The sequence below is a fragment of the Sminthopsis crassicaudata genome, chromosome X, assembly GCF_048593235.1.
Source record: "Sminthopsis crassicaudata isolate SCR6 chromosome X, ASM4859323v1, whole genome shotgun sequence".
NCBI classification, from domain to species: domain Eukaryota; kingdom Metazoa; phylum Chordata; class Mammalia; order Dasyuromorphia; family Dasyuridae; genus Sminthopsis; species Sminthopsis crassicaudata.
In genome coordinates, this window is record NC_133623.1 from 13,741,238 (window position 1) to 13,764,243 (window position 23,006).

At 34.4% G+C, this 23,006-nt stretch overlaps 1 protein-coding gene across 5 annotated transcripts in view; it reads right to left on the reverse strand.

Moving 5' to 3' along the window:
• The window catches only part of DIAPH2 (diaphanous related formin 2), an 865,016-nt gene that overhangs the window by 601,687 nt on the left and 240,323 nt on the right, over window positions 1-23,006 (reverse strand). For all 5 annotated transcript variants that reach the window (XM_074277738.1, XM_074277737.1, XM_074277736.1 and 2 more), the window contains 4 exons: window positions 21,326-21,390; window positions 19,182-19,286; window positions 15,330-15,641; window positions 14,099-14,213 (listed from right to left, as the gene is read on the reverse strand). In XM_074277738.1, coding sequence (XP_074133839.1) covers window positions 14,099-14,213; window positions 15,330-15,641; window positions 19,182-19,286; window positions 21,326-21,390 — 597 coding nt within the window. The remainder of the gene's footprint in view (window positions 1-14,098; window positions 14,214-15,329; window positions 15,642-19,181; window positions 19,287-21,325; window positions 21,391-23,006) is intronic.

A 23,006-nucleotide genomic window follows, 5' to 3' on the forward strand; every position in this document is an offset into this window, starting at 1 on the left:
TGAAAACAGGGCAAAATAAAATCTGACTGTATTATGATAAAGAACTTTAGATACAGTAAACTAAAACAAACTGCTTTTTATCATAACATTAACAAGTTCAATTCCACTGAATCAAAGAGGCATTTCTTAAGTGCTTACCCATGAACTGGGTTAGGTATTGATGAATGGAGCTACAAAGGCAAAGGTCAAAAAGTGCCTGACCCCAAGGGCCTAACATTGTATTAATACCCAGATAAGGAAATATACAATAATTTGGGAGAAACAAGAAGGAAGGCAAACTCACAGCTAATAAAAGAGAAATTTTAATGTACTGATGAAGATATGAATGCCACTTACAAAATAATCAATTTAAAGGCCTCATTTCTAAAATATATAGAGCATGGATTCAAATTTATAAGAAAACAAGCCATTCTCCGATTAATAAATGGGCAAAGGATATGAACAATTTCCAAATGAAGAAATTAAAGCCATTTATAATCATATGAAAAATTATCTGATAATTATAGAAATATATATATAGAAGAATTGAATATGTTTAACATATGTTGTATTATTTGTCATCTAGGGAAGGAGGTAGGGAGAAGAGGAGGAGTAAAAAATTTGGAACACAAGGTTTTGCAAGGATGAATGTTGAAAACTCTGTGTGTGTGTGTGTGTGTGTGTGTGTGTGTGTGTGTGTGTGTGTGATATGGTTTGAAAATAAACAGAGATACAAAGAGAAAGTCCATTTAAAGAACTGCCGATGAGTGAAACGAGCAGGACCAGGAGATCATTATATACTTCAACAATACTACACAATGATCAATTCTGATGGACATGGCCCTCTCCAACAATGAGATGAACCAAATCAGTTCCAATAGAGCAGTAATGAACTGAACCAGCTACACCCAGCGAAAGAACTCTGGGAGATGACTATGAACCACTACATAGAATTCCCAATCCTTCTATTTTTGTCCGTCAGCATTTTTTATTTCCTTCACAGGCTAATGGTACACTGTTTCAAAGTCCGATTCTTTTTGTACATCAAAATAACTGTTTGGACATGTATACATATATTGCATTTAATTTATACTTTAACATATTTAGCATGTATTGGGCAACCTGCCATCTGGGAGAGGGGTTGGGGGGAAGGAGGGGAAAAATTGGAACAAAAGGTTTGGCAATTGTCAATGCTGTAAAATTACCCAAGCATATACCTAGTAAATAAAAAGCTATAATTTTTAAAAAATCACAATTCAAAACATCAGTGAGTTCCAAAACAATGAAACTGTTATTAACTTAATTGATTTTGAACTTTCTGTTTTGAACTAAATAAATGTTTTGTCTATTAAAAAAGAAAAAAAAGAAAAAAAATAACTGCGGATAGTATAAAATATTTGGGAATCTATCTGCCAAGGGAAAGTCAGGTACTATATGAGTAAAACTATAAAAATACTTTCCACACAAATAGTCAGATCTAACCAACTGGAAAAATATTAAGTGCTTTTGGATAGGTCGAGTGAATATAATAAAGATGACAATACTACCTAAACTAATCTATTTATTTAGTGCTGTACCAATCGGACTCCCAAAAAACTATTTTAATGGCCTAGAAAAAATAACAACAAAATTCATATAGAAGAACAAAAGGTCAAAACTCTCAAGGGAATTAATGAAAGAAAAATCAAATGAAGGTGGCCTAGCTGTACCAGATCTAAAACTATTATTATAAAGCAGCGGTTACCAAAACCATTTGGTATTGGCTAAGAAATAGACTAATTGATCAGTGGAATAACTTAGGTTCACAGGACAAAATATTCAAAAACTTTAATAATCTAGTGTTTGACAAACCCAAAAACTCCAGCTTTTGGGATAAGGATTCACTGTTTGACAAAAACTGCTGGGAAAACTGGAAATTAGTATGGCAGAAACTAGACACTGACCCACATTTAACACCGTACACCAAGATAAGGTCAAAATGGGTTCTTGATCTAGGCATAAAGAATGAGATTACAAACAAATTAGAAGAACATAGGATAGTTTATCTCTCAGACCTGTGGAGGAAGGAATTTGTGACCAAAGAAGAACTAGAGATCATTATTGATCACAAAATAGAAAAATTTGATTATATCAAATTCAAAAGCTTTTATGCAAACAAAACTAATGCAGACAAGATTAGGGGAAACATTAAACTGGGAAAACATTTCTACAATCAAAGGTTCTGATAAAGGCCTCATTTCCAAAATATATGAAGAATTGACTCTAATACAAACCATTCTCCAATTGATAAATGATCAAAGGATATGAACAATTTTCAGATAAAGAAATTGAAACTATCTCTAGCCATATGAAAACATACTCCAAGTCATTATTAATCAGAGAAATGCAAATTAAGACAACTCTGAGATACTACTACACACTTGTCAGATTGGCTAGGATGACAGAAAAAGATACTGTTGAATGTTGGAGGGGATATGGGAAAACTGGGACACTGTTACATTATTAGTGGAATTGTGAATACATCCAGCCATTCTGGAGAGTAATTTGGAACTAAGCTCAAAAAGTAATCAAACTGTGCATATACTTTGATCCAGCAGTGTTACTACTGGGCTTATATCCCAAAGAGATCTTAAAGAAGGAAAAGGGACTTGTATGTGCAAAAATGTTTGTGGCAGCCCTTTTTTGTAGTGACCGGAAACTGGAAACTACGTGGATGCCCATCAATTGGAGAATTGCTGAATAAATTGTGGTATGTAGATGTTATAGAATATTACTGTTCTGTAAGAAATGACCAGCAGAAAGACTTCAGAAAGTCCTGGAGAGACTTACATAAACTGATGCTGAGTAAAATAAGCACGACCAGGGGATCATTATATACTTCAACAACAATACTATATGATGATCAATTCTGATGAACATGGCTCTCTTAAACAATGAGATGAACCAAATCAGTTCCATTTGTGCAATAATTAATAGAACCAGCTACAACTAGCAAAAAAACTCTGGGAAATGAGTGTGAACCACTACATAGCATTTCTAATCCCTCTGTTTTTATCTGCTCACATTTTTAATTTCCTTCTCAGGTTAATTTTACCTTATTTAAAAGTCTGATTCTTCTTGTGCAGCAAAATAACTGTATGGATATGTATACATATATTGTATTTAACATATACTTTAACATCTTTAACATATATTGGTCTACCTGCCATCTGGGGTAAGGGGTGGAAGGAAGGAGGGGAAAAGTTGGAACAGAAGGTTTTGCAAGGGTCAGTGCTGAAAAATTACCCATGCATATATCTTGTAAATAAAAAGATACAATAAAAAAAGAAAAGAAAGAAAATAAAACCTTTTTTAAAAGACCTAAAAATGCTCTAAATCACTACTGATTAGAGAAATGCAAATTAAGACAACTCTGAGGTACCACACTATGCACCTCTCAGATTGGCTAAAATGACAAGAAAAGATAATGATCACCAATGGAGGGGATATGGGAATATTGGGACAGTAACACATTGCTGGTAGAATCGGTGGTGTTGGTGAACTGATCCAACCACTCTGGAAAGCAATTTAAAACTATGCCCAGGGAACTATTAAATTGCAGATACTCTTTGATCTACTGGGTCTGTATCCCAAAGAGATCATAAAAAAAGGACAGAGATCCACATGTGCAAAAATGTTTGTGGCAGCCCTTTCTGTAGTGGTAAGAAACTGGAAACTGAGTGGCTGCCCACCAGTTGGGGAATGGCTGAATGAGTTATGATACATGAATGTTATGGAATATTATTGTTCTATAAGAAAATATCAGCACCATGATTTCAGAAAGGCCTGGAGAAACCTATATGAACTGATGCTGAGTGAAGTGAATAAAACCAAGAGAACATTGTACACAGCAACAACAAGATTATGTGATGATCAGTTATAAAGAACTTGCAGTATGATAATTGTGGAAATAGTACCGAAGAATTGCACATGTTTAACCTATATGGGATTACTTGCTGTCTAGGGGAAGGGGTGAAAGGAAGGGAGGAAAAAAATCTGGAACACAAGGTTTTGCACAGGTGAAATTATTCATCCATGTTTTGAAAATAAAAAGCTATTACTAAAAAATAAACAAAACAATAAATTCCCAAAACCCAGGAGGGTTATTTTTTATGGACATGATAAACCTGTATGCGAAGGTTCGAGCTAGCTCTTCTGAAGGGCTCAGAATAAGTCCTTGTCAGGATAAGCAAAAGTCCTTGCCCCATGTTGTCGGTGCCAATATGTAATGTTCTGTTGTCTCCAGAAACTGCCGATCGCTCTCTGGGAGGAGATCTGCTGTCTCAACTCAATCTCTCGGCCAGATTCTTCTTCCTGTAGACTCTTCTTCCTCCAGAGAGCCGCCCCAACTCTGGCCCAGACAAGACTCTCTCCTTGCCCAATAGTGTCTTCTTTTATCCTCCCAGAGAATGGGATAACGCAAGGGCTTCTGGGAAAAAAATACTTCAACCAATGAACTTGCTCCTCCTAAGCATGTAAGCTCCTCCCTAGGAGTTCACAGGGGTAAAACTCCCCTAAAGGTCGGAACTAGAGAATTGTTAAGTACGGACTTAGCACTTAGTAAGAACCTATCATCTCATTAGCACTTAGTAAGAACCTAACACCTGTATTTGTAACTTCAGTAAAGAAGTAAAAGTGAGTAAAAAAAAATTAGTAACAGACCTTGTTATTATTATAAGATCTTATTAGAATGATTCTAGCATGTAAAAGTATAAAGTACAGTGGAAAGTAAAATCAGTGATTTGATCACAGGATTTCCAAAAATGCAGAAGAATTTGCTTTTGCAAAAATCTAAGTTAATATGATTGGATGTTTCAGTGAAATAACCTCCCTTGGCCTCAGTTTCCTCATCAAGAATATGAAGGTACCATGTGACATGGCCTTTGAGGTCCCTTCCAACTCTAAACTTGTGAGCCTGTAATCATAAAGCCCCCTAGTCAAGTATAAAATGCCAGTGTCAGTAGGGGAAGGGATGGGAAAGAGGGGAGAGACAGAGACAGAGACAGACAGGTAATTTTTGTGATAGGAATGAGGGAAATGGGATATGCCAAACATTATAGCAAAGTCCAAATCATGATGATATATACCTTATTAAATAGGGTTTTAATGTAAAGCTACTGTCACTGTAATACTGTGGTGAAATCATTCATTAAGAGGAACATAAGGACGTCTTCCCCAAAAAAATCTATTTGTGGCAGACTAACACCCCAAAAAATAGCTAAGCAATTTAAGTCAACTTAGCTTTGGGTATAGTTCCATAACATTGAAAATTCCTCTATTTCATTATTTCCAAATAGGATTTATACAATAGTTTTTCTTTAAGTATTCAAACCTTTACATGATCTATGTTCCTTCATGTACTTTTAAAAGTGATTTATAATTGTAAACCTATTTAAGGCACCATCTAAAAACAAATTAATTGATATGTTTTCCATGGGCCATTACTAGTCCATTCTCTTGGTATATCAGAATATGCATTTTTGAATTACCACCTGGGAAAGTATGGTTTCAATTACTAAAATCATCTCATTTACCTTCTCTTTCTTTCATTCCTAGAGAATTCTGATTAGCTTCAGTCCTATTTTACAGATGGATAAACAGAGACAATGAGAGAGGAGATAGTGACATGTCTTCAAGGATGACTGCTATCCAATACCCTAGATCTAAGTACTGTTTTTAAAAGGATGTCTTCAACTTCATGACATTGTAGCCTTCACTTCCTATACATATCTAGGGGAAAAAGGCAAGAAACATCTGAAATGTTGGTTGAAGTGACCCATTTGTGGAGTTCAGTGGGGTGGGGTAACTCCCCCCCTAATAAGTGGTATAAAGAAAACCAAAGACACAACAGCATTTTCATAATAGAGTCCACATCCATTTATATTTTCTCATTGCGTTCTTTCTCTCTTCAAGTCTCTGTAAGGAAGCTTCTACATGCAATGAGCTTGGCAAATGTTTAAGAGGCACAGAAATATTAATTGCTACTGCTGTTATTTCTGCCATTGCTGAAATGGTTCTCTCTAAATTCATTAATGACCTCCGACATGCCAAATCCAATGGTGGTCTTCTGTCATCTTCATTGACCTTTACAAGGTTACATGGTACTGACTCTTTCCTTCCTTCTGTCAATGGCACTAGAATCTCCTGGTTCTCCTATCTTTGTAGCCATTTATTCACTCTCTTCCCATGAGTGGTTTCCAAGAATTGGTCCATAATACTTTTCTATCTCCTTTCTTCTTTCAGACAGTTTCATTAAGACCCACATCTTCAACAAATACCCCTCTGCAGATGATCACCAAATTTATACTATTTTTCTTTGGGGAAGAGAGACAGGAGAGCTCAGTTGAATGAGGAAAATTCACTCCTTTGTTCAATAAAAATGAATTAACTCCATCTAGGGTTTTCTTGGCAAATATATTGAAATCAATGGTTTCTATTTCCTTCTCCAGCTCATTTTACAGAGGAAATTCAGGCAACTAGAGTTAAGTGACTTGTCCAGAATCACAGAGCTAGTCAGTGTCTAAGGCTGAATTTGAACACAGGTCCTCCTGACTCCAGAATTAGCACTCTATCCATTGTACCACCTAAGTCCAAATTCAAAGCTCTACAGAACTTATATCCCATTAATTATAATTCATTAAATCCTAAACAAGGGTCATTAGCTTTCCTTCCAAATCTATTTTTCTTCTGTCTTGATTATTTCTGTTTAGGGCAATACCAATGACTCAGTTTAACATGTTGCTTAGTTGGAGTTTTCCATATATCAATGTAGTCCAACCTTTTCCAGTTCTCTCCTCATATTACTTGCCTATAAAAGATTCACCATTTGTTTAAAAAAGGAGACTGCTTAAGAAAAAGAAAATCAAGCAGAAGAATATGCAGATTAGATAAAAGTGTCATTCTACTTTTTAAAGGCAAGGGTATCAAAAACAGGGATCTGAAAGCAAGAAAATCATGCCTTTGATATCTCAGACATTCCACCAATATTCTACAGAGCTTATTTGAATTGTTATTACCCCAGGTGAGCAAAAATTAAAAAGAACAATGATATCAAAAGGACACAAAACTTGTCAGTTTTATAGATTAAACAATTCCAATTGCAATTCAAAGTTAATAGCTTTGTATTTGCAAAAGAATTTGTCAGGCCAAAATATTGTTATAAAAATGAACTTTAAAAAATGTACATTAGCAGGTCTTAGCCAGGAGTCCATGGATGGATTTTAGAAGGTCAGTGAACATGAAAAGGGGAAATTATATATTTATCATTATTTTCCTTTGGAATGCTGTATATTTTACATTATGAATTTAAAAACTTGATTCTGAGAGGGCAACCATGGAACAAAAGAGGTTAAATGTAACTTATCTATTAATAATTAAAACAGGTTTCTTTGTTTACTCTAAAGTGCTCAGTAGTAAGGTAAAGAAATGAAGATGATCAGTTCTTTTTTATTCATAACTTTTTTTTTAAATGTGCCATATTTTTATAAACCTACTCAAGGTAAGGAGACTAAGGATAGAGGGGATCCTGAAAATCTGCTTCTTAAACTCTATAATCATATCTCATAGTAATGTCGGAAAGAAATTCCTGAATATATGTTACTCACTCGTTTGTTATTAAAGGCTCCTGTAGGCTAAAGGTATGTCAGAATGTAACTAACAACTTTTAATGAAGGCTGCTGCAAAGCAATGCAAGAATGGCCCACTCAGAGGTATCTTACACTTAGTGGCAGTATAGCCTAATAGAAAGCGCAGTGCACTTAGAGACAAAGCCCATAGGATCCCAGCATTGGCAGGTCCATTTATGAACTATTAGGATAAAATGAAATCATAGAATCATGAAAATAAGAGCTAGGAAAAAAAAACAATAGAGATCAATTCTTTTTCAGTAGTCTCATTCTGCAACAGCAGAAATTAAGGGTCAGTAGCAGTAAACGCACTCTGACCTAGGCCTGGCTCTCTCTACTCTCCATTGTAATTTTTGGTGTGTATATTGAAATAGCTTCATTTTTTCCTTTCTCTTCACAATGCCAAGACATATATATATATGTGTGTGTGTGTGTGTATATATATATATATATATATATATATATATATACACACATATATATATATATACACACACACACATATATACATATATATATGCACACATATATATACATATATATGCACACATATATATACATATATATACATGCATATATATATACATATATATATAAATGTACATGTATCAGAGACACTTAATAAATATTTACAGTATTTTGAGAGTTATTGCTATAAATTCTCAAGGAATTGTCTTCAACTTCAATAAGAAAAACTGCATCAGGTGGAGAACACATAAAGGTTTTTGTCACATAAAGTCTAAACTAATTTCTGGAACCCTTGAGACAAAAAATAAGGCAAATCATCTTTTCCTTACCAAGCAAGACCCATTGGTCTCTATCTGAATGTAAGGGCCAACAGATAAATTCACTCCTTCGTTCAATAAAAATGAATTAAGTACCCATTGTATGTGGAATGCTCTGCTAGACACTGGAGGGAGACATTTTAGAGAAAGAGGCAAGTTAAGAGACTTCTCCATGGACAATAAATCCCAGGAGATGGCTGAGAAACAAACACAGTAATAATTCTGACTATCACACGAGAAGTACATTATAAAAGTTGCATATGTTAAGTAAGGTCCAAAGAGGAAGGGTGTTCCATAGAGGTTAGATAACAGAAGGCTTCATGGAGGAGGTGGCAGTTAAGGTGAGAAACAGAAAAGTCATATTTCAAAGTCCACTCATATATATCTTCATGTGGATAAATGTCAAAAAACTTGCCAATGTGAAGACGATAGATGATACCAATTATTTTTATATATGGAAACACCAATGACTTTTGTTTTGCTCAAATGGCATGAAACAATTGTCTCAAAGCATATATATTATTTATATGATACAAATGGTGAGTTGATTTCCAGATAGAATCAGTGCATGCTATTCTAGTTCACCACCTGAAATAGCTCCCTAAGGCCTCTCTGTTTGCTCCCATGTGTATTAAAGTTTCCAGTCAAGAAACAAAAATTGTGGTAATATTTGTTGGGACACCAGATCTTCCAGGTCACACTGCCCTCAGAATAATCACGTACACACTGTTGACTGCTCAAGGTGACATATAATTATTTTCAACTCAATCCCAGGGAAAGTCATTATTATTAAGACAGTTAGAGATGGATTATATCTTTCCATTCTTTTCTGGCTTTTCATTATTTCATTAGGAGAAGGATGATGATATGACAACATTTAGTAATCAAGCAAAGTATGGATGCTATCAGGGAAGAGATTCATTCTAAAGATACTTTAAGATGATTTAAAAGATGATCAGAGAATCCAAGACTACAAGATGGAATGATGCACACAACCCAGAAGTGAAGTGCCCAAGATCACACAGATAAGAAGTGGAAGAGGTGGGACTGAAAACTAGGTCTACAAAACTCCTCAAATGACAAAGCAGGGTTCTTTACAAAAGAAAAAAAGTGCTTTACCATAAATGTTTCAATTAAATTCTAACATAGTTTTGGACTTCTGCAGTAATATTTCAATTATTACAAAAATACATTTTTATGCATTAGTAATATTTATAATCATCTCAATTTTCTCTTATCACTACTGAAGCTAAATTATATGACTGAAGTCTATTATTTAAAATGCTCAATTATATTAACCTTTTATGTTTATTCCCTATATTTCCTCTAAGCAGCAAAAAAATTCAGAAATTCGCTTGCAAGTTTCACATGTACTATCTTTGTTCTTTCTCAGGTCCCTAGAGAACCCTAGAAATTCTAATTAGTATTAGCAGTTATTGCCTACATGTTTTATTATTATTTCAAGTGTAGTTAATATTAACAGTCATTACTCTAATTCTTGTATAATATTGCTATTGTATGTGATTACCAAGGATCTTTGCAAGCAATAATGACCATATCGTTATAGGCCCACTGGTTACATTCTGCTCCAAGGTCATCAGATTGAATTCTTATTACAAAATGGAGGACAAACCCAAAAATAAGAAAGTACCCATGATGAGTATCAAATAGTATCAGTAATATTTGCTTCAACTATTTGAAGTCCTATATAATTTTTTTCATTAATCAGAAATAATTTTGAAAAATATCATCATGATAATACTATTATGGCTAATAAGAACATTCAAAATATTCAGTGCAAAACAATTGGATTTTAGGGTTGGGAAGGACCTCAGAGATGAGGTACAGTCACTATAATTAATATTCAATGGCACCTTGCTCTAACTTAATTTTTATAAAACACTAAATGAAAATAAAAACATCTATAATGCCTAATAAAAGTAATTTAAAACAAAAATGCTGAGAGCACAGAACTTTGTTTTATAAGCTAAATGTATTACCTATTAAAAAGGAACTATCAGAAATGGTAAGTCTGAGTAAAAATTTATGACAGATTCTACAGGATACCATTTTTAAATGTTTTTTCTAATTTGCAAAACTAAGCTACATGAGTACTTACATTGTTCCTTGAAACTCAACATGACTTTCCTGGTAAACAAAGTACACCGGTTTTATGTAACTGTGGTAGGAGAAATTAGGGAAGGGTCTAGATGAAGGAGAAATATTTTTTGGATCCAGCCTCTCAGAAAAATAGTCCCTAGAATTGGCAGAATCATGGAAAGAGGTCCCAAGGTAAGAGAAGAGGACAATGCTAAGTAAGAACCTGTGGCCTGCACAGTAGTGAGTGGACAGTGAGAAGTGAGCTGGTGAGGAAAGACAAGAAACTAAGAAAGCAAGACTAATGTGACTTATTAATCCTCCACAAACACGATACAGGAATATCTGTTTGTTCATTTGTGATCCTTGCACTATCTACCTAACATGACTCCTGGGAGGAAAAGCTCAACAGATTGAAAGCAATTATAGCAGAGCTAGAATTTCATTCTGTATCTTCTGACTTCAAGTCCATTAAAATCTGCACTTTCTCAAGGTAGCTCATATACTTAGGATAAAATGTTTTAGTCTCTCTATAGTAATGCTATCAATAACTAGGCAAAATTTTTGAAAAAGTGCTTATCTCATTTTGAAAAAGCCCAAGTAGTGATTACAAAGGGCTCTGAAAGCATCAGGAAACAGGGTCCAGAAAGGCCAAACAAGGGAGCTCAATGATAGCAAAGAGAGATCACAGAAGGATTTCTTCCATTGTTTGCTAGTGTATGACAGTCAACTCAGAATAGATTATGAGCAAAAATGAACATCTTACAAGTAAAGAAGAATGTGAAAAAAATACTGTGGGATGGATTTAACTGGAATAATTTTGATGTACTTTTATAAATCTCCCAAAAGATATGCAACCTGAATATTAAAGATAGTTTTAAAATTAAAAGAGATTCAGATTGGATACCTTTAACAAGTAAGACTAAGGTGTGAATTCTTAACCAAAGAAGAGATAGTGAGAATCATAAAAGATAAAATGGGTCATTTTGATTACCTGAATTTGAAAAGCTTTTGCATGAATAAAATTAATATTACTAGGATAAGAAAGGAAGAAAACTACTTGGAAAATAATTTTAGCAAATATCTCTAACAAGGTTATGGTATCCATGACAGATAGACAAATAACAAAAAATCCTCCACAGATATGAAATAGCAATTCTCAAAGGAAGAATAATAGGAAAAAATTATCCAAATCATTAAAAATATAAGAAATGCAAATTAAATCATTCTAAGATTTCATATCACACTCAATAAATTTGCAAAGATAAGGGCATAAGAGGATCAATCAATATTTGAGGGCTCTGAAAGGGTGGGCATGCCAATACATTGTTGGCAGATCTATGAACTGATGTAAAACATTCTAAAAGCAATGTGATATCATGTTTATAAAAATAATTAAAAGTGTGCATACCATATACATATATTGTATTTAACCTATACTTTAACATATTTAACATGTATTGGTCTACCTGCCATCTGGGGGAGGGAGTGAGAGGAAGGAGGGGAAAAATTGGAACAAAAGGTTTTGCAAGGGTCAATGGTGAAAAATTACCCATGCATATATCTTGTAAATAAAAAGCTATAATAAAAAAAATTTAATTAATAAATAAAAATTGCATTCAACAACAACAAAAAAGTGTGCATATCCTTTGACCACGACATCTTATTATAAGGCATATCCCTAGCAAGTCAATGATGAAAACAAGGGAAAAAAAAAAAAAGGTCCCATAAATACCAAAATACTTAGAGCAAAACCTTTAGTAGTAGGGAAAAAAACACTCTGAAAAGGGTGTAGATTCCATTAGCTGGGAAACCAATAAACAAGTTGGAGTATATGAATGTGACAGAATATTACTGAACTTTAAAAACCAAAGAAGATGAAGAATGTAGAAAATAACTGGAAAAGTTATAAGAACTGACGCAAATTGAAGTAATCAGCAACAAGAAAACGTTCCACACAATGACCCTAATAAGTTAAATAGACAGAACACCAATAAAAATCTGAAGCAAAATGCTATGAATTTAGAAAAACCAAAATTGGCCCCAGAGATTATGTATAGATCACCATCAATAATGTTAGATGTTTCTGGTGTGTGGATTAGTTTGCTCATGTATTTTTTTTTTTCATTTTTTCCCACTGTTTAAAGGGATGGTCCTTTTGGAGGCAGAGAAGGGATACTTTGGTAAATATAGATGAAAATATATATTAAAAATAAAAAACCGAAGTCTTTAACAAATGGAACTTCAAAAATTCATATTTCCAGATCCCAGAATAAGTATCATATCTGATGAAATAACTGGAAAAGGTGTTTGTCACTTCAAAGCGTATCAAATAATATAACATGCTGTTTTTTGAGAAGAAACCTGTCTTTAGAGAAAAATACACTAGAATGGCTTATTTCATGTTAAATTAATGAATTACATTGAGAAAATGTGACTAAAATGAGTTACTTAACCTTCCAAAGCCTGTATTTCCTTGTAAGTAAAAAAAAGGAAAAAATTAGTACCCATTTTGCTGATTTATTGTTTATACACACACACACACACACACACACACATATATATATATATATATATGTATATATATATATATATACACATATACATATATATGTAAATAAAACGTAGTATAATGGTCAATTTGTAATTTTAAAAAGTGGGAAAAGTGCACATAAAGCACTTTCCCAACTTTAATATTACATATGTGACATCTATATGTATATGACTATTATACTATTATTATTACTTTCTTTCAGTTCCAAATATGGCTCTCTTACTATATCACAGTTCATCAAATACCCCAATTTAGAGCTAAGAACATAAAATCTGCATTTTAAAAAAGTATCATAAAGAGCTCACACTTATACAATGCTTTAATTTTCTTATAAGCCTCCCACCAAAAAAAAAAAAAAGAGAGAGAGGCAGCACAGGAACTATCAGCCATAATTTATACATGAAAAAGGTTAAATGGTATGCCAGGGTCACATGATTAATAAGTTTCTTAGGCAAAACCTGAACTCAGGCCCCTTAACTCCAAATCCTATGCTCTTTACATTGTGCCATCAAATAGATACACAAGTTTTGGGAATAAAAGATCTTCATAGTTCAAATGTACAATGAAAGATTATTTCCCTTGCTGTCAAAGTTTATATCAATTTCACTGAAGGCTGAAACACAAAATTGGTATTTTGTTCTATTATTTTCCCACAGATAGTGAAGCAATATTTGGATCTTAGCAGGCGCCATTAAAAAAGAAAATTTTGTCATTAACTTTAACCCCCCAAAATTGTAGAGCTCAAATATTAAGACAATCCAGAAATTATAGACAGATATTCAAACTTTCCTCCAGGAAAGCAGGCCAACAACAGACTCAGTTTAGAGTCAAACTATCATGACTTGATATCAATAAAATTGGCTCAGCAATCTACAAAGTTTTCTTCCTAAATTTTTTGGGGGAAACATAACTAAAGATATCCTTGTCACATTCTTAGAACAACACAGGGAAGACTTGTTAATAGTAAAAAATAAAACAAATTAAATACTTCATTTTTTTGTAAAACCCCCAAAAAGTACCTTTCATCTGCGTTGCAAAAGTGAGTGCCAGTTTTGCAAAGAGATCTGGATTTTCAAACTTATCTTCTTTAACTTTTAACCAGAAGCAATTCTCTGATATTTCCCGTGGCTCAATCTGAAACAAAAAGCAGCAAAAATTATGTGGTCAATTATTACACATCTAGTTACAAACAATTAAGTGAACTTTTTATTTAAGCAAGCTTGATAGCCAATTCATCATTTCTGTCTTCTTTTCACTGCTTCAGTTTTAGGTTTTGCCCAAGTAGTTTTCTGGTCCTTATTCATTAAGGAGAGAGACAGCACGGCATAGTGGATAGAGAACTGGCCTGGCAGTTCCAGTCTCACCTCTGACTCATAAGATAGACAATTCACCTCAGTTCCCCTGGCAACTCTCAGGTTATAAGTTGCAAAGAAGATAGCAGACTTTCTGCATAGGAGTTCTCTCATTTGGAGTTCCACAAGTACTCATGAAGTCTCTAGACCCTGTCTGTATGTCTAGCCATTTATATGGAAAGTTTCCATTTTAAGCAGTTCATAAAGGAAAAGTTACACCAGCAAAATATTCCACTTATTATGCTGACACAAAAGTGAGGGTTTTCTATAATGGCAATCACATTGTAATGAGCCTCTGAATCAGGAATCCTTTACAGCTTTCAAAGTATCATCGGCTACTGAAGATAGTCATTGAATACATACCAGTTCAAATGGTTTCTGTACACTGATTTCATTTAACAAGCAACTCAGGAAAAGGAATGAAAAAATATTATTTCACTCCTTATTGCTACTAAATGTATCATTCAATATTCATAATAAGTATAGCAATGACAAGATAAACTAAGATACTCTCAAATAGCTTGATATCTGGATTATCGATATTCATTCCTTATCCTGCGTCACTAATTTCTTTTACTGTTGGCATCAACTTTAAATTCATTTTCATTTCTTCCAATGACCTAGAACAATCCTACCTCCATCACTTTGTGAATTCTGAAAATCTTAAATGGTTAACAGTTAGAAAAATATTAAATTTAGCAGTTATTAAACAGTGAAGTAAAGATTCTAAAAGAAAAATTATCACCATAAGCTAATGATGTATTTAAAACAGTTCTAGTCTTTGCTACTGAGATTCTTCCCCTATTTCAACCATCAGTTCCATTATTCCTATAACGATGGTGCCCAGCACCCCTGTGTAGCATCTATAATGCCCCATTCCCAGAAAAAAAGTCATTACCTTGGACCAATTGATTCTTTTCATGGCCACTTCTGGTTTATATAATTTTTTTTGTTTCATTCCAAAAGGAAGGGAAGCAGATGCTCCAGGAAGAGGAGGAACACCACCAAGAGGTGGTGGAGGAGGAGGCCCCCCAAATAAAGGAGGCGCTGGTGGTACAGCTCCTCCAGGCAAAGGAGGGGGAGGAGGAGGAGGAGCAATTACTCCAGGCAGAGGTGGAGGAGGAGGTGGAGGAGGAGGAACAGCACCACTTGGAGCTGGTGGTAGAGGTGGAGCTGGGAGAATTCCTGATGAATCAGAAAGTCCAGGTCCCTGAAATATACATTGGAAATAACAGATATCACAACACTATAATGGTTTCCATCCTTGCTAAATTAAAAATCATATTTGCTATTCAGGATATTAACAATTCAAGTAAAACAAATTTGGGGGGAGTGATGTTTTCAAGTTTATGCATATTAATTTGATCCCTATGTTTTCTTATTAGCATTACAGACCACATTTGAAAATTATTTTTTTACCCTATTTGCAAAATGACATCCAGTTTATTTTTATTAAATAACCCTTCTAAAAAATAAGTTTTTATTATACAATATATATACTAAGAATTAAGTATTTTGTAAAATGGCTTGGAACTGTTCAAGCAACTGGATAGAATACAGCACTAATTAGGACAAGGTCATGAATGCAATCCCCAAATGGGCCAATTAACTTTGCACGAATAGAATCTGTCTCATAGCCCCTGTAACCCACTTGTCTAATAATTATTGTAATAATACTAATGAATGTTTTAAATTTGCATAATGATCTATATTTATCAAAGGATTTCCACTTTCATTATCTAATTTGATTCTCATAGGCTTATAAGCCAACTTGAGCAGGTAATATATTATGCCCATTTTTACAAATGAACAAACTGAGGCCAAGAGAGTAGAAGTGGCTTGCTCCTGCTCATATGGCTAATTAAATGCAGAGTCCAGAAAAAGAGCCTATTCAGGCTCACAATCCAGTGGCCCCTCCACTATGACATACTAACTACCTGCAAATACAAGTTACCAGGGAAAAAGAAGATACAAGCAAGAGTGGCAGTGACAATGAAAAGCCCACCCAAACATAGTGGCACATTGTCTACAAATGGGTTGTTGGCATCCTCAACCACAAACTATACATGTGGGAAGCCTATTTTACCACCTTGTTTTCTTGTTGATGACTAATCAATCCATGCACACTTATGCAAAACCGTAATGATAAGAAAACCACTCAATTCCCCAAACAATGAATAATCAGCCATATTTCCAAAAGCTCACCCTAGAAATATCCTAAAACTCTACTACTCCCCACTCCTACCCCCCACACAGACACATAACACTGCAAGTATTATCTAGATGCAACCAGTTTAAAGTGTCAGCCTGTTGACAAACCAACTTAGAAAAGATGTTGGAAGAATAACAAGGAGGTCAGGCTGGTTGGATTATGAGATTCATGAAAGGGAGCAAGATGTAAAGAAAGAGGGAAAGTAGGAAGATACCAGGTGGAGAAGAAATTTAGATGTCAAAACATAGGGCTGTGTATTTCACACTAGAGCTACTATTGGAGTTCACTGAGTAACAGAATGCTGCATTGAGAAGTATACTTTCAAAAAATTGTTTTGGTGATGATGTTTTGCAGTGATGAGACACTTGAGGCAGGAAGGCCAATCAAAAGGTTATTATGATAAGTCCAAGTGTGAGGTGACAGGGGCCCAGTTTACAGGGCAAGATGGCTGAATGAAAAGAAAAAAAATTTGAGAGTATGGTTATAGGGAATAAAAGGATAAGTTCTGTCAAGTAATTGGATAAAGCATTTATTAGGTCCTTATTAAGTACCAGACATTGTCAATTAAAAAAATATATATGCAATACAGACCCTGCCCTCAGGAAGCTTATATTCTATGGGTAAAAACAATAGAAAATGGGGTATAGCATGGAAGAGAATGGAAAGTAAGGTAGAAGATTGGCTTTAGACAGGTCAAGGAAAAAGCTAAGACAACCAAAAGGGGAAATCAGACTGTGTTTGAGAGATGTGTGTGTGTGTGTGTGTGTGTGTGTGTGTACAAACTTTATCAGCGCAAGGCACGTCCATCCACATAGGAAAATCATAGATTGTTCAAGTTAATGAACTGCATTACAACAACCAAAAAACATGTACATGAAGCTCATGAAAATCATTCAAAATTTTACCACTTATTTAATAAAGTTTCAGGAATTAATAAATGACATTGTAGAGAATAAAGCAAGATAAAGGAAATCTCCAGTTTAAAATGTGATCCATGTAGAGCACCAACCTTAAATTCAGGAGGACCTGAGTTCAAATTTGGTCTCAGACACTTAACACTTCCTAGCTGTGTGACCCTGGGCAAGTCACTTAACCCCAGCTTAAAAAAAAAAGTGATCCATGTCATGGATATTATTAACAAGAAACAAAGAAATCCCAATATGCTTTGCTTGGGAACACAAGCTGGACTTCAAGAGATGAAAAGGCAAAGAAAAAGAAATGAATCAGAACAATGCAGATGAAAGAAGTAACTTGAAAAATAAACAAATGTAAAAAATTCAGGAGTGGTCAGTTAATTTAAATAAATAGAAGGGAAATGTTCTGAGATAAAGATGGAAGATGTAGGCTGAAGGAGAGCCTTGAACAGCTGGTTAAGGAAGCTGTATTTAATTTATTAATGAGGCAATAGAAAGTGAATGAGGCCAGATAAGGAGAATAAGTACATGACAAAAGCTGGCTATTCAAGAGATTTATTGGAAACAGTGGAAATTATAGATAGAAAGAGTGAGGAATGATAGAGAGAAAAGTTGCTTGGTAGAGAGCATCAGATGGAAAAGTTACAAAAAACACTACAGAGGTAGCATAAAAAGGGTTTGGCAAATGATCAGACGTGAAGGGTAAACCACAGGGGCAATTTCAAAATAATGATGAGTCTTGGAATCCAAATAAGTAGGACAGTAGAAGTAAACTTAGCCAAAATAACAAAGTTAAGATGAACTGAACACAGATTCAGTTTTGAACAACGTAAGTCTGAGATAATGCTGCTTTATAACACATCCAGGTGGAGATACTCAAAGGGCAGTTAGAAATGAGAGATAAGAACTTGGAGAAACATGAGGAATAAACACATAGATTTGGCAATTGCATAAAGGTGAGAGGGCAAATAAAGTGAAGAAATCACTGAAATAAAGAAGGAAGAGGATCTCGAATGCAAACATGAGGTGCATCTATATTTCAAAGATGAACCTGAAGGAGTGAAAAAGACTTTATTCAAGAGGGATCAGAAGAGTGAAGCATTGTCAAAATCAAAGAAAAAGAAATTCAAGAAAACAGCAATCACCTATGTCAAATGAATGAGAAGTCAATGTACATGGGCATGGGGATATTTCAAAGATCCTTTCAAGAGGAGTTTAAATACAATGATGAAAACAAGAAGTTAAATTTTAAAAGATCCAAGGTTCAGTAGTGAGGAAATTAGAGTGGTCAGTATATATTTGCTTAGGCTGTAATAAGTATGAGAAGCACTTATTCACTGATGGTTTCTCCAAAGTGTTTTGTTGTTTGAAGTATTCTACATACACTGTTTCATTTGGCCCTCATAACAAACCTGGGATTTTTAAGGCAAAAATCATTATGTTCATAGAACTTAAGTAATCTGTTTAAGATCACATATCTGGAAGGTGTCATCTGACTTTAAATGAATTAAATGAAGAGCATTTTCTCACAAAGCATAGTTTCTTACCAGCCATCCAGTAAGGCCATTCTTTACCTCCCTCCCTCAGAATGCTAGCATCTCAAGTCTTGTTCTTGGTTCATTACCTGAGCTCGGAGATGTTGGAGTTCCGTCTCAAGTTCTTGTATTTTCTCCTCTCGTCGTTGAAGTTCAGCCTGGGCCTCCTGTCGTGCTGTGAACTCCTCATCAAACTGTAATAATCACTCACATCAATATACTCATCCACCTATGAGAAACTTAATACTAAGCTTTGAAAAAAGCTCAACAATGGTACACAGGAAATAATTATGGACCAGGGGAGGGCAGGGAGAAAAAAATATTTTAAACAAATCTACTAAGAAAATAATATTGTTCAGGATGGTCAAGTTCTCTCAAAATATTAAATCCTCACAAATGTCTGATACAAAAATATTGTGAATTACAAGTAATTAGGGATCAGATATGATCTGCCCAAATAAAGGACAAGCTATGCTCTATAGAGATCACAGATAAAGCCAAACACAAATATTCTGCTCAATTTGGAAATGAAATTAAAAAGCATGATTATCAACAGACTTCAACAAAAGTCATGTTCTGAGAATAGCCACATGAAAGAACTTCCAAAGAAACCCCAGAATATTCTACAAACATCTTTGGCTGGCAAAAACTCAAAAACCAATGTTCAAAAAGCTGATATTGCAGTAGTCTATTACAGCAAAGGAATTCAGTGTGCTAATGATGCTCATTCTATACAAGGAGTAAGAAAATTACCCATATAAAAATATTTCCAGAAGCCATACTAATGGATGACATTGAGAGATATCAAGCTTGGAGATACGTATAAAGAATCAGATCCATAGAATTCTGAAGCCCTCAAGCATCCTAAAGATAATCTACTCCATTTGCCTCATTGGAAAAATAAGGCAAGTGAGGCTTGGGAAACTCAGGAGACTTTCCAAGGTCCCAAACTGGTTTCAAAGAGATCTTCCTACTCTCCCTCCCAAATAGCAGTTTAGTTCTTTTTCACTCAAGTACCAAACATCTCTAGTGACTCTTGCAAGAGGAAAAGTTCTAGAGGTCACATCATATCCAAAGTATTTCCTCACCAAACGTGAAAAAAGTTCACTAACCAATGAGATCTGTTTATGATCACTTTTAGAAGACTTGAGTAGGGAAAACAGGAAGAAGTAGCATTTATTCCAGACGTATAGTGTCATTGTACAACAGACATTCAATAAAAATGAAGCACAACCTAAAATTTGCAGATGGAGTTTTGGAAGTGCTACTTCAAAAAACATATACTAAATATTATAAAGAGAAAGTCTTCATTAATCAAAAGGTGTACAGATCTCTTACCCTGGGTGCTACACTTGGAAAAGTAATGGCTGCACACCAACACTTGCTGCTTCAGTCTTTCTAGTGACTGAGTGACTTATGACCTGTCTCCAAATGCCCTGAAGGACCTTCACTAACTCTGTATCTGTAGATCAACGAGAAAGATGGTTATCTAATCTCTAGGCAAATCATATCATTGAAGAGACACTACTGGACAAGCATTTCGTCTCACTAGTAGAAAACTATTTGCCTCCTACATGCTTTTCTCCTTTCTCTGGCATCAAGTGATGAAGAGAGAAATTAAGTTCAAGAACCATAGGTGGATGCTCTTAGGAAAAGCTCAACAGCAAGTATGGGCTTTGGGCTTGCTCTAATAAAAGCCTATACCCAATCCCAACAAAGACCATGACCATGGGGACTAAAGAGTCTTTCCTACAACAGACACTACACAAGAATTTGAAGTTTGTGAAGCAGAAAATTCAAAACTCATTTAAGTGTTAACTTTGTTTCCACAAGGAGAATTAAAGTTCTCTCTTAGGTAGGATGAGCCAAACAGCTTCCAGCTCTCTAAAGAGCTATTTACCATAAGTAAGAGAGTTGTAGGAAATAGAAATTTATTTTTCATAACTGCTATCATTCAGATCATTTTAGCATCTTATTTAATATCATTTTAATAGCTTATATGGCTTCTTTTTCGTAGTGTATTAAGAGTGATGCCAAGGGAATACTGTGAAATGTTGATCTTATTTTATGAGTAGAATTTGTCAATATTCAATGGTTATTAAATTGGTGAAAACATATAATATAATAGAGCATCTCCCTAAAATGATTCTGCCTGGTTTCCTGATTTCTACATAAAGGTGAAAAATTTGACTAAATTATAAAACGGTATCATTCTGACATCACATAATCTTACCTTTTTGGAAAATTCCGCTGCTTTTTGTTCACTTTCTTCTACTTTAGCTTTGTCTACACATGCATCTATTAAGATTGACCAAAAGCAATTAGCAATGATGACATCACATACTTACAAGGAAAAGGCTGTAGTACTTTCAGAATAGCTTCAGCTAATTTGAGAGAGAATCTAGTGTGTCCCTCAATAATGTAACTTCAATTTTTATATGGTAGAAAAAAAAAAGCTGTGGAGGGTGGGGAACTTCTCCATGCCATATGTGGAACATAAACTATTTTATTTTCCTACTGGAAGATACCACCATTTATGACAGACTCACTGGGGCAAGGAAAGGTATAGAGGAAATTCAGGATCAGGTCCTAAAACATTGAGAGGTACTCTGCTATTATGGAGAAACAGGAAGACCTGAGTTTAAGTTCTGTTTCTAAGATATGAACTAGGCTATGGAACTAGAGAAACTCCCTAAGATTAAAAGATGCACAGAGGTCTCCACTTGCACTGGTACAGGGTGTTTCATGACCTGAGTGTTCCCCATACAAAGGAAATTACATGTTCTGTCCCTATGCCTTTCTCCAATATTAACAAATTGTCTATGTCAATGGGTTTTGCTTTGTGAAATCATAGAGCCCTTCTAACTTGTTTTTCAGGATTTGACAATAGAATTGGAGCTCTGACAAAATAAAAACATAATTTATACCTCACATGGGTACCATAGGAAAAAAACCTAATCAAGTCTAAAGTGGTTCTAATAAGCTGAAGAACCAAATGGATATACCATAAAACTTAATAAATTTAGGCCACAAAGGGTAGAAGTGAAGTTTATCTTCTGTAAGACAAACTGCATTAATCTAATCAGAAAAGATTCTCTAAGTTACAAATTTAAACAAAAGGAAGAAAATAGATGACATTTATTTTCAAGAGTAATTTTCCCAATTATCTAATCCCATAGGTTTCCATACAACCAATATGTTATTAATAGACCATTCTTATTTATTCATTAAAAACATTACCTAAGGGCCTCAAGTATTCAAACCTATATTGGTCACTATTGAACATTAGAAGAAAGCAACAGAATCATTTTATCTTAAGAGCTAGAATGGACTTTTTGGATCCTTCAATCTAATCTTTCACCAAATGTAGAAATCTCTTCTTCAATATCCCTGCCAGAGGGATATTAACCTCTGCTTAAATACTTGTAGTGGTGTGAAACTCACTCTTTTACTAAGCCAAATATATCATTCTTTGATATTTTGAACTATTTAAAAGTATTTTCCTTATGTAGAAGACATGGTCAACTCCTTAGGATTTCTAACCACTAATTCATACTGCATCCACCACTGAATAATCAAATTTCACCTCTTCAAAAATATTTAGAATTCATGTTTTTCAATAATTGAGACAGAAATATTCTCATTTTTGCTCAATTTGCGAGAAGTTACTTGATTTTTAAGGCATGGCAAGGAACTTCTTCTTAGAAAAGAAGACCATTCCATAAATTCAAGGAGAGATTTGTAAATAGAAAGTAAAAAAGGTCTATTTTCTTGTTAGAACAGAAGCTAAGGATAACCCAGCTGAATCATATTATCATCATAAAAATAAGCTTGACCCTTGAAATACACAAATATATCTACAGCACATGGTAAGTACTAGATCAATTTTTATACTATATGTTCTCCCTTATGTT